Source organism: Chroicocephalus ridibundus, chromosome 2, assembly GCF_963924245.1.
Source record: "Chroicocephalus ridibundus chromosome 2, bChrRid1.1, whole genome shotgun sequence".
In the NCBI taxonomy this organism is placed as follows: Eukaryota; Metazoa; Chordata; class Aves; order Charadriiformes; family Laridae; genus Chroicocephalus; species Chroicocephalus ridibundus.
The window spans coordinates 152,886,426-152,903,538 of NC_086285.1; the positions used below are offsets into that span (position 1 = coordinate 152,886,426).

Genomic DNA, 17,113 nt, shown 5'->3' on the forward strand with positions numbered 1-17,113 from the left:
ACTGGGTTGTTTCAAAAGTCTTGGTAATTATAACAGCTTGGAAAGAATGGCCATGTTCTGTTCTATGAAACTGGAAGCATGGGAATGTTCATTATTGTTGTCTCTTTATTTGTATTACTAGAAGCTGAAGATTTGCCCACAAAGTTTATAATGTAAGACAACAGAAAATAGCTAATATCATCTACTTGATCAAGTGCAGACATCTATTATGTACATATTGTATAGCTCTGTCTACAGTTGAGCTAAATAATAGTAAGACTACCCCCCACCCAGTACCAGGAAACATCTCCCCCTTCCTGAAGTCGATGCCTGTACATAAGATGAATTTAAATGTGCTTCTGTCTTTAAAGATTGCAGATATCGGGTAAAGCTGCCCCAGCCACCCTCACTGGACATGGGGAATGAGTGAACAGAAGCAGTGACAACGTTAGTAAATCAAAAAGGGTCAAGGCCATTCTCTGGTCTGAGGACACTGGCACAGAGTTTTTCCCGCAAACCTGCTGCCCCCCGAAATGTGCCCACGTGCTGAAGCAGCGTGGCGGGTGGCTTACGATGTATCCTGTGGCTCTTGGTGCTTCCTGATGGAAAACTATCCCACAGGGAATAGGTATGAGTAACACAGACCCATTCATACCCGTTCCCCTGCGAACTGGGAACGGTCTCCTCTGTCCTAACTCCCCCGCTGTGCCCGGGACCTGGTTGAAGTGTGTAGCTGCCCCCAGCCAAAGCGTGCCAGGGACCACTCTAGCCACAAAACCTTGCAAAACACCTGTGAATATTCCCAGCTTGATCTATAGATAATACAGAAGTTAGCCAAAGAAACACGTTGACGAGTACGACAGTGATGCCAGTGCGCCAGCAGTCTCGCATGTTATGTTTAATTGTGGACGTTAATGTATAATTACCAGGGATTTATTGCAGTGAGTTATTATGGAAATGTAAATAGCTGGAAGAGCCTTCGTGCTCCTCAGTTAAGAGCCATGTGTTTAATGGGGTATTTTGTACTTGCATCGAGCTCTGGCCTCAAAGGCCTGTGTGTTAGAGAGCTCTTGATATGCCCCACCATTTCCATCTACAGATGTTGGCCTTTTTTTGCTGGCCTTTGTCTCCAATTGCTCCCCGCCGTATGTATCATGCTCATAAGGGAGAAACATAAATTGACTAAATTTGTGAACGTTCATAATCACAAAATTATAGGCTAAAAGGGATCTCCGGAGATCATCCAGTCTGGACCCCTCCAGTGGGTGGCTGTGAACACCTAATAAGCTCCTGCTCTGAATGCTCGACTGACTCTGGAGGAAGATGAGGATCATAATGTGTATTTACAGCTGGGTGTCCAAAGTACGCAGTGTGAATGCCACCCTCAGGGAACATTAACTTTGAGAAATCACCTTACATTTTTGAAAGGCTTCCACATCTCATACTTTCATACTCTGAAATCTATTTCCCGTTTTATCAGATTCTATTAGGGAGAAAAATACTTTACTTTGATTAAAAGGTAAACGAAATATTCCCATTTTGCTTTGCAAGAATTTTTCTTAACAAAAGTATGTGATAAGAAAATATCTAGTTCCCTTCCTTGAAATTATAATTTATAAAGATTTCCTAATCCCTTTTTACACTCCTTTATTGTCTTGTTTTCTCAAAGGAATGCCACAGTGAGAAGAGAGCTAGCTTTCTGTTGGGACTTTGCTTTTTGTACTGCAAATCATAAAAGAAATTACTCCACTCGGAAATAAGGCCACAGCAACTTTATTGCCTTTGCAAAACAAAGTGTTAACCTTGGTCTTTCTGTGGCAGATTTAAGACATTCTCTTTACACAATGTTGTAACACAAGGTTTTGAGGTGTTTTGTTTTGTTTTTTAAATGTATTTCTTGTCTGTTCTTTTAAATGGTCGTATTTCTTCTCCGGTCAACTCTACTTACGTTGTATTGGTGCTGATGGAGCTGTTTGGAGGTAGGTGACAGAACTGTCACCGTATCAATCTCACCATTAAGCTGTCAATTCCACAGCAGCATTTGGAAGTGAATCAGACACTTCCACTGACATCCTAACCACAACGTGTGAAAGACACTTCTGTTCTTTTGGATGTGCAGGAGACACTTTCATTTACAGAAAGGACCCGCTGATATTCTTTTTGTACTGCACACAAGGATTAGTCAAACTCTTCAGGGAAATCAAGGGAAGCTGGTGTCAGTACAAACTCTACCTCCATCAGGTTTCAATTGTCCCAACTGTCTAGTATAATTGCCCATCACGGTTAAACCTCCAGTATGGACACATAAACTGAACACTTTCACTGACATTCTGCTGTTTCGTTGATCTTATATCCCCACCCACTGTCAACACAGTTGTGTAATGACAGTGTCAAAGTGAAAGTTACTTTTTCCATAATTCATAAATAAATAAGGTTGTAAGGTAGGTATCCCATTTCTTCTATTAAGAGTATAATATTCAAAGCACCGCACTTCCCCTTCAGACAGAATGAAGCACACTGCTTACTCATTCTGACCATTTTCTCCTGCATCAACACCTATTCCTACACTTCTTTTTTTAACTTCATGCATTTATAAATCTTCTTTGATGAGGTTCAGGACCTGCTACCAGCAGATGGATTATCTTTTATATTTGGGGCCTGGCTGTACCTGGGACAACAGAGTTCTGACCTGTACCAAGATATGGCAGTAGTTAAATAGGAAATAATCAAGGACACTGCTGCTAGAACAAGAAGTTCCCAGATTCTCGGCACAAATTTAAACCTTATAATTGCATATTAAGACTTGATAACAATGTCAGTGTGCATTTATATGAGCTGCTTACACATGGTGCTGCTGTTAGAACATTAACACTGTACGCAAGCTATGCGAGTAGTAGAACCACAAAGGAAAATTTGAGGTCATCAGCTCCTACAATTATGAGCTCACATAAGTATATGGAGACAGAAGTGTGATATTAAACACTGTTTTTAATTCTGATTCATGACAGACCGAATTGGTCAGGGATAGTTTTATAACAAGAATGTAAATTTGGATTAAATCTTGTTATCCTCAAAAGATGTTCTTAAAACAGGTGAAAATATTTGACTATTTAACTGTCTTTCTCTGTACATACATATATATAAAAAAATCTGTCACATACACATATATATGTATACAGATGTATATATGTATGATATACAGACGTATATAAGTGTACATATGCATATCTCTCTATACGTATAGTGTTTATATATATTCTTACATATAGAGAGTGTGTGTGTATATATATATACAGTCTTACACAATGCATATCAACTAGCTTTTGCATATAGCATCTTTATCAAAATCGATAAAGATTAAGCATAAAGTTGATGTCTCCAAAACTGGTTCCGCCTGCCTTTGAAAGCTTTTTTTTCCTCTTTTTTTTTTCTTTACTGCAGTTATTATTTTTATTAATCTCAGGAAATTAAAGAGACTGAAAATGCACAGGGTCTGCATCTGAATTCACTGGAAGAACGAATTACAGGGGGAAGTTATTTCTGGCAGGGTGCTTTTAAAATTAAGCTCTAGAACATTTGTACTCTAGCATTATAAACAGATTTGACCATTTTGTATGACTTTAAACCAGTATTTTGTATGAGAGTGAACAGTCTCTCAACCATGGAGATGAGACAAAACCTATGGAGAAAGGAAATTACAGCATAATGGAAATGATGGCCGGGCGCCATACCACCCTGGGCTGTGAGCTCATCCGAACAGAAATGCCAAGCTGAGCCGATTTGGTCAGTGCTTCGATTCGTGAAACCTCCGAGGTTGCTGGAGGAAGTGGTGGTGGCAACGTTGTAGGTGGCACGCTCTGTTCTCGAGTCACCACTGGGTCAGTAACCTGCGCGATGGGAGCCAGCAGGATTTCCTGGAAGAGTTCTGGGCATGATGTGAAACCGCAGTCCTGCGTATCAGGGCTTATTTAAAGACCACCATGGACTTTGTCTGAAAGGTAGAATTAGTAACCCTGGGGTACTGATCACATTTCAGTATCAGCCTTTCTTACATAATTTCTCAAAATTATTCCAATATTTGCTTCTCCTTGGGACAGGAGAATAAAACCAGTAATGTAATGCCAGGCTGCTGGAGTACTGAAAAAAGTTCAAACCCCACTGAAACAGACTTTCACTCTAAATCCTGTCATTAACTTGAATGAGTTTTGGATCACATCTAGAGTCCTTAATGTAGGATTGCAATAGGGCTAATCTGTTTTTGAAGGAGCTCCTCTCTTTTCATGCATTTACCATTTGGGGAATTCTGCCTTTGCCCTTCAGCTGTAATCACCAGCCATTACTCACAGACGCCGTCAGGCCCCTTCGTGCTCTCAGAGCAGCTCGACTCCGGGCTGTTTTCCTCCCCAACCCCACTATGGTGTAGTAGCACTATGACATTACATTCTCCCCAGAAACAATGACATGAATCTGATTTATAACTGGTGGTAAAACTTTATTATTCAAGTTTAGATGTAACAGACATCTTTGCTGCCTGAAGATTGTTTGCATAAGAAATACACCAAGAACATGTTTGTGAGTAGAAATGAACATGCACTATGAAAACCAAAAAACAAAACAAAACAAAACAAAAAAACCCGAAACAAAACAAAACAAAAAACACATCCATGTGTTGTAAGGACAAAACATTAAGAGCCAACATTCTAGAGTCAAATCAGGGCTACAAGTTTAATGATGGTTTTTAGCAACATGAAGTCATTCTTTATGAAGTACTTTTTTTTTTTTTTCCTTTTCCTGCTGGTGAATTTTCTATAAGCTAAATTTACAATGGCATTTTGAGATGTTTCCTTTTCTCCTGTTCTCCTTTTACATAAAGCTCAGAGGCCAAAATGATAGGAATGGAAAAAAAACTGTGGTTGCTGTTACAATGTTTATTCTAAGAATTTTATTTTACTAAGTGTACTCTAAAAACAAATGAAACTGGTATTTATCTGGCTGGCAGCAATTAAATCATTGTCTTTTATCCTCTTAAAAAGGGGTAAATTGGGGTATATGTGATTACTATATAGGTAGCATCTCACCAACTGCCAGCTTTCCAGAGCTGTCTGAATAAAATGAAATTGAAGAGGGTAGGGAGGAATCCTATTCTGGGGTGAGGAAATTATGTAAATCATTCTACTTGGCCCATCTTAACTTTATAAAAAAGTTAAGGAGGGATTTCTCACTTATCACACTTGGGATACGTCGACAAATTGCTCGCTATTCTTTGCCAAGCATAACTGTCTCCACAGAAGCAGAAGGAAATATATCTACCCTTCTGGCTGAACAGAAGCGAACTTCTAATCTTTTTGGCTTTTCCTGACCAGTATTAGGAATTAACATGTTAAGTCAGACAAGAAAAATCAATACAGGAGCAAGAACGGGAATATATTTAGACATCCTGGGCAAAAAACAGATGGTAGACAACAACCTTAGCACATAAAGCAAGTAGTTAAGACTACAAAGCAACACTGTCTGGTCCAAAGATGGACTTGAAAGTCCATGCCTGAACTGAGTACTAATGTATAGTTGCCAAATCAGGTCTCCCCACTGCACAACCACTACCTTTCAGCACTGTGTACAATCAGCATCTGTCGCTTTTGTCCCGCTGCCCTTCTAACTGCAAAAATCTCTCACCCACAGCGAGCCTCAGTTTTTTTGAGAGGTATCTGTGTTCTCTCTCTTTAGAACTGTCACCATGTGCAACAGTACATTTTTTAGGCAAAACCGAGATAGAAGTATCCAGTGTTCCTCCCTCCCTTTCTGAATGATCCACGAAAAGTTAAGGGGGGAGTTACGCCAGCAGAGTGTCAATCAGGTGGAAAACTTCTTTTGGAAAACACTCTTGAGTTTCCCACCTGAACCCAAACTGTGCTCTGGAAAATCTTGGTCTCCTGCTGCATTAACCTAGAGGGCAGCAGCCGCGAAGTGATAGCTTAGAGACAGGCTGGTTTTCGGAAGATGCTGCATGAGGGTTCCCTCTATAGAGAGCGTTAATGGAAACATTGTTCCTGTTCTGCAGGGACTGATGACAGGCACCACAAATCCTCTGGTGCTGAACCATCCACTTATTTTGTGGTCCAATTTGAGATACATTTTAAGATCTCAAACTACTATTCCTTAGTAAAAGATGTACAACACCCTGAAGACACTGAGAAGTTGAAAACAAAGTATGTTTCTTTGAAAGTTTAATTTTTAGTGCTGTAAGTTGATCAAAATGCAGCAGGTGAAGTAATTACTTGCGTGTGCTAACATTGGTTTCTACCTGAGAGTTATTAAATAAGATTATTCTTCTTCAATGTCAGGATTTATTTTTCTTTTGATTAATATCCATTGTGAGGGGGTCTGGAAGAAGGATGGAGTCACCTCTCTGTTACAAAACAAAACTGTGCTCCCCCCACCCCAATCAAAGAGAACAGGCTATGGCAAAATCCCATTTCTTACAAAGCAGAAATCTTAGAACATCTCAATATGTCATGGCAAGAACAACGAACTTCTTTCAAATTTTATTTGCACCTCCTAGGTGTGCAATATTAATATTCAAAACTCTGTCTTGTTCTTTGCACTCACGAGATTTCATTTCTCCTCATCCCCAAACCTTGATATGTGTATTTCCTGTTATTGGCCTCTGCTTCTGAGTTTAGCAAGAGGTGTTATGAAGTACAGGGTGGTGCTCAAGTATTACAATGCGCATGTCCCCCATAAAATATTTTGCCATGAAGATGCAGCTTCCATCAATGAAGAAGCCACAGGAGCTGGTAGGTCTTAGAAGAAGTAAGTCAAACCAGTAACTACTAATAACCGGCAGCCAGCTACCTCTGAAGCCGACAAAATCACTGCTTAGTGAGTCTAACATGTTTCTTGGAAAAGCTGAAAAGGACACACACTGGACCCTGACGTAACAAAACGAGGGCAATCTATTTCAGTCCCCACAGAAAAAAAAAAGAAACAAAAAAATACCCAACAAAAATAAATCCACAAAAACCAAGTCAGAACTTATTATTGGAGAACAATAGTAAAAACATAACCAGACTTTGTCCGGCACTGGTATCAAGCAGGAGATTCATCTAAAACATAGAAGAAGAAGAATGTGGCCCAATATCCTTTGCTAACCTAGAACACTATTGAAGGGTTATAGAACTCAACCGTGAACAGATTGAGCGGGATTTTCCATACGCTGCTCACCAGTATAGAAGCAATGGGTGGAGCAGGAAGGAATGCAAGCCTCATGCTGAACAACAGCCTGTCTGTGCCTAACAAATCAGAGAAACTGTGCAATAACGTTTCATCCGTGTGAAAATGTAACACCTAAAATACTGCCAAGGTCAGCAAGACCTTTGGTGATCAGCTGTGTAAGTGCTTCTCATGCATGGTGATGTTCATTGCCGGCTGCTTTAGGCACATCATTTTTCAAAAGACTATCAAAGTGCTGAACGTTTAGGCCAGTTCCTCCCTTGGTTTTCCTTTTGCCAACCCCTATAAGACATTTCCTATCACCTCTCCTTTAATCTTCCACCTCCCTGTCTATCTGGTTAAGTATCTCATAAGTGCACCAAATTCTAGAAGGGAAAGTGGTGAGATTCAGGTAAGTTAAATACAAGAACTTTTTTTTTTTATGATGCTTTAGTTTCAATTACATGAAAATCTGAGAAAGGCGGCATGTAAGTGAGATCAGAATAGGACCCTTTACATATAATCTCAAGTGAGGACTTAGTCCAGAAATATTTTTATAGAACATTTTAAAAAATAAAATGCATGAATGGAGAAATAAAAGACAACATAATATCAGAAAGACATTTTAAACTTCATTCGCTGCAACATTCATGAACCAGCTGAGCTACACCTGCCATCCAACCATAAGGAACTAAGACCCTGCACTGCGAAAAAGAAACAAACCCAAACAAAACAAAAAAGCAACTGCGTAATATTGTAAAAATGGAGTGCAATGCTACTACAGAATGCAATAAAACATCAGTGCTGCATCGTCAAACAGCACTTATCAAAATAATTTCTGAAATGTTTCATCTGAAACACAGACAAAGCAATAAAAAGAGGATATATGTTTATCATTTTAAGCATAACAATGTGAGTTAAGAGCTTAAGAATACAAAAGTACTTGGAATGAATAGTGCTACCCTTTTTTTCCTAAGTAGGCATAAAAATATTTTCATTTCCTTCTTGTTTTTCCATACCATTAATATCAACAAATTTCATTCATTTCATGTTATCGTTTACAACTTTAATGCACACACACAGAAAAAAAGATACCTACTGCAATAGAAATAGTTGCTTCATTACCTTGTTTGCTACATTTGCAAATGTAAACAGCGAGGCAGAGCCAGAACTGACTCTAATGCATGATGGAATATCTTTGTTGCATACGTACACTGTAGAAAATAATTATTCAATATGTCAGGCACCATTATTTGAAATGTAATACATTAATATTTACTAGAAAAATAAGGTTTTTTTCTATTTGTTCTCCCAACTTCTTTAATGAAATAAGTTAATCTGACAGTGCATCCAGTAGCTTGTAATATCTTCTACATCCCTGTGGCAAAATAATAAACTACTGGTTGGGACACTATAATGAAAATGATTAAAGTCAGTTCTTGTACACCCTTGTAGCAAGCATGGAGGCTCGTCTAACAGCACCTTTAACCAATTATTTAATATTTAGTTATTTAGCCCTATTTCCCTGAGCAGTTATGCTGAGGAGCTTTCCCTTCATGGATAGTTTTTACAAAGCTTTAAGTATTAAAAAGTACTATGAAGACATTTAATGCTACTTAGCAAAAGCTGGTATAAGTCTACTGAAGGGATTGATCGGTACGTATAGCAATGTTAAGCCTGTGGAGAAGTAACCTTAGACTTTAAGGTTTAGAAATGTAATATATTAAAAATATATTAAAATAAAATACAGCAGGTTACCTTGTTCTATGCAAATTAAACCCGGAGTGTGGCTTCTGTATTAGAGACTTCACTTGCACAAAATGGTTTTCCTAGACTAAAGTGTGCCAGAAAGAATGTAGTGATAAAGTGGTAGCTAAAAATCAGCTGAGTCTGAGAAACATCTAGATGAAAATTGCTGCCAAAGCTTTGAGGACAAAGTGATCCTAAGGCATGTTGTAGGGCAGGAATTAGCCCAAATTAAAGAAAAGAAATGACCTTTTAACACCTGTATATTTAACAAGTCTAGTTCTTATATACAATGTGCATATGTTCACTATACCCCTGCAGCAGTATATACATATACACATCTTTGCACTCTTGCCAGTTACGTCTCTTACACAATAGCAAAGGTATTAATTGTCCGGTAAAATTTTCTCAAGGTTATTCGCCATGATTCACTGCATTCTGGCTAGCTTTGGTGGGCCGTGTCCCATATAATTATCTTCTCCCCCTTCTGGCCACCATCCAACTGTTCTTTTTTTCTTGGTAACCCACTCATTTAAAAGGAAAAAAAAAAAAAAAGGAAAAAAAAAGGAAAAAAATAAAGAAGAAAAAGGAAAAAAAAAAGAACAAGGGATTTAATATTGGATAAGGCATGCTCTCTATATGAAGTGCTTTATAGGTCTTCACAAGACATTACAAGCTATTGAATTCCCATCAAGGAAACCTATTTCTGTTTAATTGTGCTAAGTGCTAAGGTTTACTCTTTAGGTTTTCCATTCTTTTCAGCTTGTGCATTGTTCCTGTGTAGGCCCCTCTGGATGTGAGTTGTGAAGTCATACTTGTCCGTGCAAAGATGCTGGCATATGCTGCACTGGAAAGGTCCACTGTCACCATGGCAACTCATATGCAAAGCATACATCACTTCATCCAGAAAGACAATGCCACAGTGCACACACTTGGTAGAAAGTTCATCTTGAGTACTTCTATCAACTTTCTCTGTTTTTACTACATTCAAGGGACCTTCATTTTTTACATTTGGTGGTGCCTTATTCTTTTCCTTGGAGGCACCATTTGCAGTTGGCCCAGGTCTGGAATGCTTTATCGCCAAATCTAGAGGAATGTCATTGTCTGATCCGACAGCTGAAAAATGAGGAGGCAGATTAAAGGTGGGATAAGGCACATAGTTTTGGCAAGGATTTGGTAGGCCAGGCACATGACTCAAGTAGTGTGGATTCCCAGGAACAGACAGCTTATATTTACTCCAGAATCTCAGCCAGTCAGCTTCACTCTGAAAGTCATTGTGTACAAATGGAAGTCCAAAAAGTGGGTACTGGTATTTTTCAATAGGGCTTCCAGGTGGTGAATAGTTTGGGTGTTTCGCAGGTCTCATGTATTTCTCTATCGGGCTGCCTCTCTCTGAGCTTCCTTTCCCTTCTGATATCGATGAACTGTTTCCTGGGTCTCCAGTACTTTCCTGAGGACTTTTTATCTGAATGTGCAAAGGTTGCATCCTTTTGTGAATATCCAGAGTTTGGCTGACCAATATTGGCTGCTGAGCAGAATGGCTTTTAGTCAATGAACCTGGGGCCTCATATTTACTGAGGCTGGGAAGCTGAATTTCTCTCTGATGACCTTCAGGTAAATGATCCTCTGACCTCCTCTCTAAGGGACTTCCATTGACTTGTTCCTCACTGCTACCCCTCTGCTGTTTGTTTAGCTGCTCAGCCTGAAGTGCCTCCGGGTTAAGGCGCTTTCTTGTTCGTCTCCTAATGATCTGCTCACCATTGTTCTGCTTAATGATGTTTAAAGGCCTGGGAGTCTGTATGGAACACACACAGAATGGACAAAAGGAAAAAAGAAAGACACGTTAAACAAATCTGCAAGATCACGTTCACACGAATTTATCTTTTCTTTTCTGAAGAGCTATATTCTAAGTGTTTTATGGGAATAACCAAACTTAAACCCAAATGCTGGTTCCTGGCTCCTCATGCTAAAAGTAAACTATGAATTGGTTTGTTTTATCACACTAAGTCAACTGCCTTAGACATACTATACCTGTTTGCTTAAAAAACATGAAGTATCCAAGCTGTCAAAGCATTTATTACCCCTTACTCCTGAAAAATTCTGGGGGAGAGACACTGAAAGAGGGTGCTGGGAGCTGGGGATGAGGTGGGAGATGCACGGCCCTATGCACTAGTGTTAATCTGTGCACCTTGTCACCAGAGCTGGTATCAGGCAGAGGTTTGCCCAGATCAAACTACGACAAAAATTGGGTAACACTTACCTTGATACCCACCCTACTTTGACACAGATAGAAAATGCACGCAAATACACAGCTTGCTGACCACCACTGCTGTCACCCAGCAAAAGGGCTGCAGGTCTGCAGTGGTGGTGAGTGGGATGATGGTGGCTGGAAAGGGACTAAGACAGACGGAGGAGAAAGCCAAGGAAAAATGTTTTCCTAAGCACCAAAAGGTCTACCTGGGACTTTGGTACCAACTCCCCCTCCTTTATCCCTCCCGTATTTCTTTCTAAATGTTATTGATGTTGAGCTAATAAGTCATGAGGGAGAGAAGGTGTCCCCTGAAGATGGGGAAAAAAGGGTCTGTAAAGAAAAAAGCATCAAGGAAGAGGCAGAGGCAAGAACGAAGTGAGGACTTCTGTTCCCATTTGCTTCTTCCCCACACCAGCTCATGGTAGGTGGCCTATTTAGATGAGAGGCGAAGATACTTTTGCTTGAAGAAAAAAACTAGTATGAGGAAGGACAGCAGCCAGGCCTCTTTGAAAGGCCCCTCAACAGGAAGAGCATGGTATGTGAATGAAAGATGGTGCTGTAATGTCGGTATGTGTTGCTCTGCTGGGCAGATGTTAAAACAACAAAAACTACCCAAAAGTCATTCAGTTTGGTGTGCTGGCAGTTGCCATTTGTCTCACCCAAATGCACACATAATCCTGTTTTGGTTGGAGGCCAGAAAAGTACCCCACACAGTATTCCACTTATATGTTTATTTGGAAATTCTCTTTTTTAACATTGTTTTAAAGTGCAGATTAAATTTTGGCCTATAGTCAATACCCAAAACAATTTATTCCTTGAATGTGACATAATTTATATATATTCATAGCTTTGAATTAATATAAAAATATCCTGAGCTGGAAGAGCGCTCACTCTCCTATTTGTAGGGATCTAGTTTCTCTTTTGACTTGCCGTCTTCCTCTCCTCTTTCACCTATTTATTTCCCTGAGGTTGGCTCTTTCTTAATGCTTAACTACATTTTAGGCAGTGCAGCTACTTGTTAAGATTTTACTTTCTATTAAAACTCTAAGTCAGAAGAAATATACATTTGATTTAGATTTTTAATAAGCAAAATTTAAACTTAGCAGAAAAACAGCACCTTGAGCCAGCCTCCTCAAACAGATCAAAGTTGAGGCAAAATCACGTTTAGATAAAATTAGAATATTTTCTATGTAAAGTCTATGCAAATAACATTTATAGTTTGCAGAATCAATAGACAATTAATACGCATAAGTATATACTCTTTATTACCAGCTCATTGTAATTTCCTCACCTTTTTATGATAATTGTAACACCGTCATACTGACATGCTGTGTGAGATCTTACAATGCTGTTGACGTTGCTCTTATTAAAATTTTATTTATACACTACAGAGCATTTTCATGTGGCTTCCAGATTACCATTCAACAGTTTGGAAATACTTTTAGTCTCACTCTTCATGCTACAGGCATGAAGTCTGATCTCAGAGGTAGTTAAAAGAGACATCTTCGTACCTTTAATTAAGGACCCTCACACACTCATTTGTAGCTCAGGATCTTCCAAGTTTACGTGCCACTAGGAGTTAAAGGCTGTAGGTCCAACTTAAAAAATCTTCAGCATGCAAACGACTGTACTCATCTGAATAGTCTTTAGCTGATTAAAACAGACTACTCAGTGGAGTAAAGCTACTCCATTTTTCTTACTCATGGTAGCAAGGTGCAGATGGAAATACTCTGTATTTGGCTGCAACTGAGGCAGGCAGAAAAGCTTAAGCTCTCCTCTTGATTTTCAATGGGGCACTAAATTTAGAAAATTGTGGAAACATTACCAGAATTTTACTTTTTAACTGCCCTATGTCAGATCATTAATTATATGTTATACGTAATATATGATTACAAAGATTTTTTTTCCATCTCTGTATCAATGGCAATCTCTCAAACCCAAATATATGAGTAATTAAAAAATTTACAAAATTCAACAAATAGCTCAGTAAATTATTGTGATTTCACTTCCTACAGACCATGGGAAACTGAGGTGATCTCTTCACTAGAAGATCATGTATGTCTAATCCTAGAATAATATGCTGTAACTCCTCACTGAAGTAGTCTGAAGATGTGGCCAAGGAATCACTATGGAACAAAATCTAGTTTTCCATGACCGAGTTAGAGCTATTAAAAATGAGGAACAGCACTACAATATAAATGGTCATATTCATGATTCTGGGGACACAAGGGATATACCTTTCTCTGTCAGCAAATGTGAATATTATATATATGTTTGCAGTGAACTGGAAGCATTTTTTTCACTAGAACTATTTTAATAATTGACCATTGGAATATTACACATTTCTTCACATAGTTGTCTGCATTAGAGGAGAGAAATGTGAAAAAACCTGGCAAGTTACATGTAAATGACCCCTAGACTGATTGAACATTTTTGAAAATATGTTGAAAAATTATTCAATGGTATCATAGAAATGGAAATGTGACTTACAGCAGAAATCACTACCATCTTAACATTTGTCAGTCACAACCACCTAGTAGTATCTGACAGACCATATTTTTTTCTTATTATTAAATACAGGTTAAAAAGGGGCCTTAGAGATAAACGTATAATACTCATTCTTGAGGTAATGAGGCCAGTAGTTCTAGGTCGTGATAATCCAATCAAAAGGGAGCTATGAAATGTGCAAACCTACTGCAGGCAAATTTTACTGAGCTGTGTAGCATAATTTAGTTTAACTGGGTGACCCATAGATGGAACAGTTCTATTCCCTTGAACTTTTATAGTTTCAGACCTCAACCTAATAACTGCATCTTCCCAGACTTCTTAACTCAGTAACATACATGACAAATACTTGTAATTTTTCATGAAGAGACAGATAAGGCAGGCAGACAGATAAAAGAAACTTTCATCTTTCTGGTGCCAGTCTAAAGAGCATGCCTTTGCATGGGACTGTCCCAAAAGGTGTCCCAAAGGAGAGATGTGTTTGATTATTTCAGACACCAACTTACAATTGCTGTCGTACCACAGCAGAGTGGAGGCTTAATTAAATTCTTTGCATTTGCTTGGTCAAAGTTCAATTGAAGATATTAATGTCAAATGTCCACTGAATGACAGCTTATCGCCATGCTTGAACAGCGGAGCTAAAAGATAGCGTCAGCTTCTCCCTTTCTATATGCATAAAATAAAGTTTGACATTGTATTGCTAATTATTATTGTTGGAAGCACACCAGTTTATTCCTACTGGTTCATAAGCACTATCTGAGCTACGTGTTTGAATTCAAAACTGATTCTTGTAGCTTTTATCTATTCAGTAAGATATGCTAATAATCATGGTAAGGTCCAACGCTATAGTTCAGAAAAGTATATTAAGAAAAAGGAAAACGGGGGCTGTGAATTGAAGCTCTACAAATAACTGAACTCAAATGTCAATTTAACATTAAAATGCTAAACTGTCCTTAACATCTTTGTGGATGCTTACCACTGATCAGTTTCCTTGAATTAGACGTTATACCTAGAACTTTGAGAGATCTCCAGAAGATGATACTTTCAGCAAAACTTGGCCAAGATGCTGGCCAGAGATCGTGCATCAGTCCATCTTCTCCCGCTTGGATGCTATCTGACTGTCTGGGTTATTCTGGAGCTTAAAAACCGTTATTGTCCTCAGAATGACAGCACATGGCAAACAGAGGTAACCTTTCAGACTGGTGATGGTCTTGCTGCTTTCGAAAACTGGAATCTTACTTATTAAGTGGGCTGTCTGGAGTATCTTGAGTAAACAGGATTGTTATATGGCCTGTACACAAGACGAAGGGTAAAATTCACAGAAACTACTAATTAATTTAGAAGCTTACACCTCAAATTTAAGAAAAATAGGCACAGGCACTTGGGAGTCTTACTGCATTTGAAATACAGTTTCCTAAGTGACTGCTTTTTTTTTTTTTTGCCCCTGAAAAGGGAATTTCTGAAAATTTTTTTAAAAATATGCATTCTCAGCCACAACACAGATTTCTGATTTGGGCTGAAGCCTGAATTGTTATGTTTCCTTGTCAAACTCACAAAGGCTGCCTCAGTTTCTATTTCTGAAAAATAGTAACACTTTTAAACTTCATGGGAATGTTGTAAAGATTAATTAATTACAATAACATCTTGGTCACCTGTCTCTGCCATGTGCTTCTATTATAATATTTAACTAGTGGGTCTTAACCTAGAAGATTCTGAGCGTTTTGGCACTGATCCAAGGAAACACTTAAGCATGGCTTTCCTGGACTTGGACCAGAGAATTCAACATCTTTCAGGATCAAGCCAAGTGTCAATAAGATGAAAAGCAACATAGACAGTCCATGATTATTACTTATTCCCTGCTTGATCCTGAGGGATGGTGAATCTTCCCCTCACCAAGTGATGAGTGCCATCAAGTGAGTAGCTTCCTTATGTTTTCAGAATCCTCCAGCAGACTATAAGAACTGTAGAAAAGAGAACAAAAAAACCCACCACCCCATATCTCCAGGAAAATTACTGTCAAGAATAAAAGAGGGAAGAGAACTGAAAGGAAACAAAAACCACAGCAAGGGATATTTTTGATATAGATGTGATGTCTGAATTGAAGATTTTTTTTTTATTATTATTATGAACATGAGGGCTCTTGAATTTAAAGAGCTTCCATCACAAGGTATTGCATGCCTTTAAATGGAATTCCCAGCAAAGAAATAATTTCCCCCTTATTTTGTATCAAATAATCAAATGCATCACTGGTGATCTCAAACACATCTACCCACAGCATCCCAGCCTATTTCATAATGAATCACATCTGATCCCAAAGTGACCGTACTGCAAAACCCTGTTAGGAAATTAACTGCAGGCCAGGGAGTGGTACTAATCACACAACCAGAGAAGACCACAGCTGCCCAGCATAGCAGTATAACTCCTTTTTTTTCTGAACAAACCGGTAAGTTCTTCCTACCGAGTGAAGCTTCTGGTAGAGGCCACACGCATTGCATACATATCCACCATTTGCATTCTTTCGCCAGAGAGAGGTCTTTGTGGTCAGGCAATTGGCACAAAAAACACCCGAGCCTCTACGTCTCTGAAATAGGGAAGAAAAAAAAAAAAGACACATAGAAAAAAAAACAGGTCAGAGGTGAGTCACATGAGCTGCGGAGTTAGGACAAATCAACACAGGAGTTTTGTCTCTAGACTGGCAACAATGACAGTATAAAACCACACTGCCCATAATGAGGTCAGGTTCAATTGTGCTTAATAGGCACCACTGATTTTCATTATAATTAACCCTAGAGTGATGGATGAGGTGTGTGAAACACCAAAGCCTTTTCAAAGTAACAGCTTTAACTTTTTGAACTTCAGGTTTTGTGCATTTAATGATGGTTTCTAAACAGCAAATTCTGAAAAACCCCTCTGGAAGCTGACAGAGAACATTCTGTAAACTTCTCCTGGTTTGTTCATCGCATTTCACAAGAGATTATTTCTTTCTAGTTTGCTCGATTTTACAATGTGATAAGTCATAAGACTTCTGAAACACTACCACTTTAACTAATTACAGTTTGTATCTGCATCATACTAATTCCTTTAACAGAGATTATACTTCATTAATTGAATACATGATATTCACTTCCAGTCTTTCCCACTTCTGAAATCAGTATAAGCTACCATATATTTCCCACAGCCCACTAAGAACCAGGAGTAACCTCTGCCAAACAAATAAAGTACAGTATTCTTAACGAGACCTCCTTTGAACTTCACCCGAAACCCCAGAAAACACTCTCTCATCGATGAATAGATTTATTTATTTTATTTTAGCCAGGCAAAGAAAAGCACAGTACAACTTTCCTAAATACAAATTGATTTTTAACCAGACTGAGCTGTGGATTCATCAGCTTTCATAATGAACCAGGAATATTTAAAAGTAGA

General features: G+C 38.6%; 1 protein-coding gene across 4 annotated transcripts in view; it reads right to left on the reverse strand.

Moving 5' to 3' along the window:
- Positions 1 to 4,463: 4,463 nt before the first annotated feature.
- Positions 4,464 to 17,113, reverse strand: part of TRPS1 (transcriptional repressor GATA binding 1) — a 218,411-nt gene continuing 205,761 nt past the window's right edge. For all 4 annotated transcript variants that reach the window (XM_063327433.1, XM_063327430.1, XM_063327431.1 and 1 more), the window contains 2 exons: positions 16,149 to 16,271; positions 4,464 to 10,729 (listed from right to left, as the gene is read on the reverse strand). In XM_063327433.1, the coding sequence (XP_063183503.1) occupies positions 9,668 to 10,729; positions 16,149 to 16,271 (1,185 nt within the window). In that variant the 3' untranslated portion in view covers positions 4,464 to 9,667. The remainder of the gene's footprint in view (positions 10,730 to 16,148; positions 16,272 to 17,113) is intronic.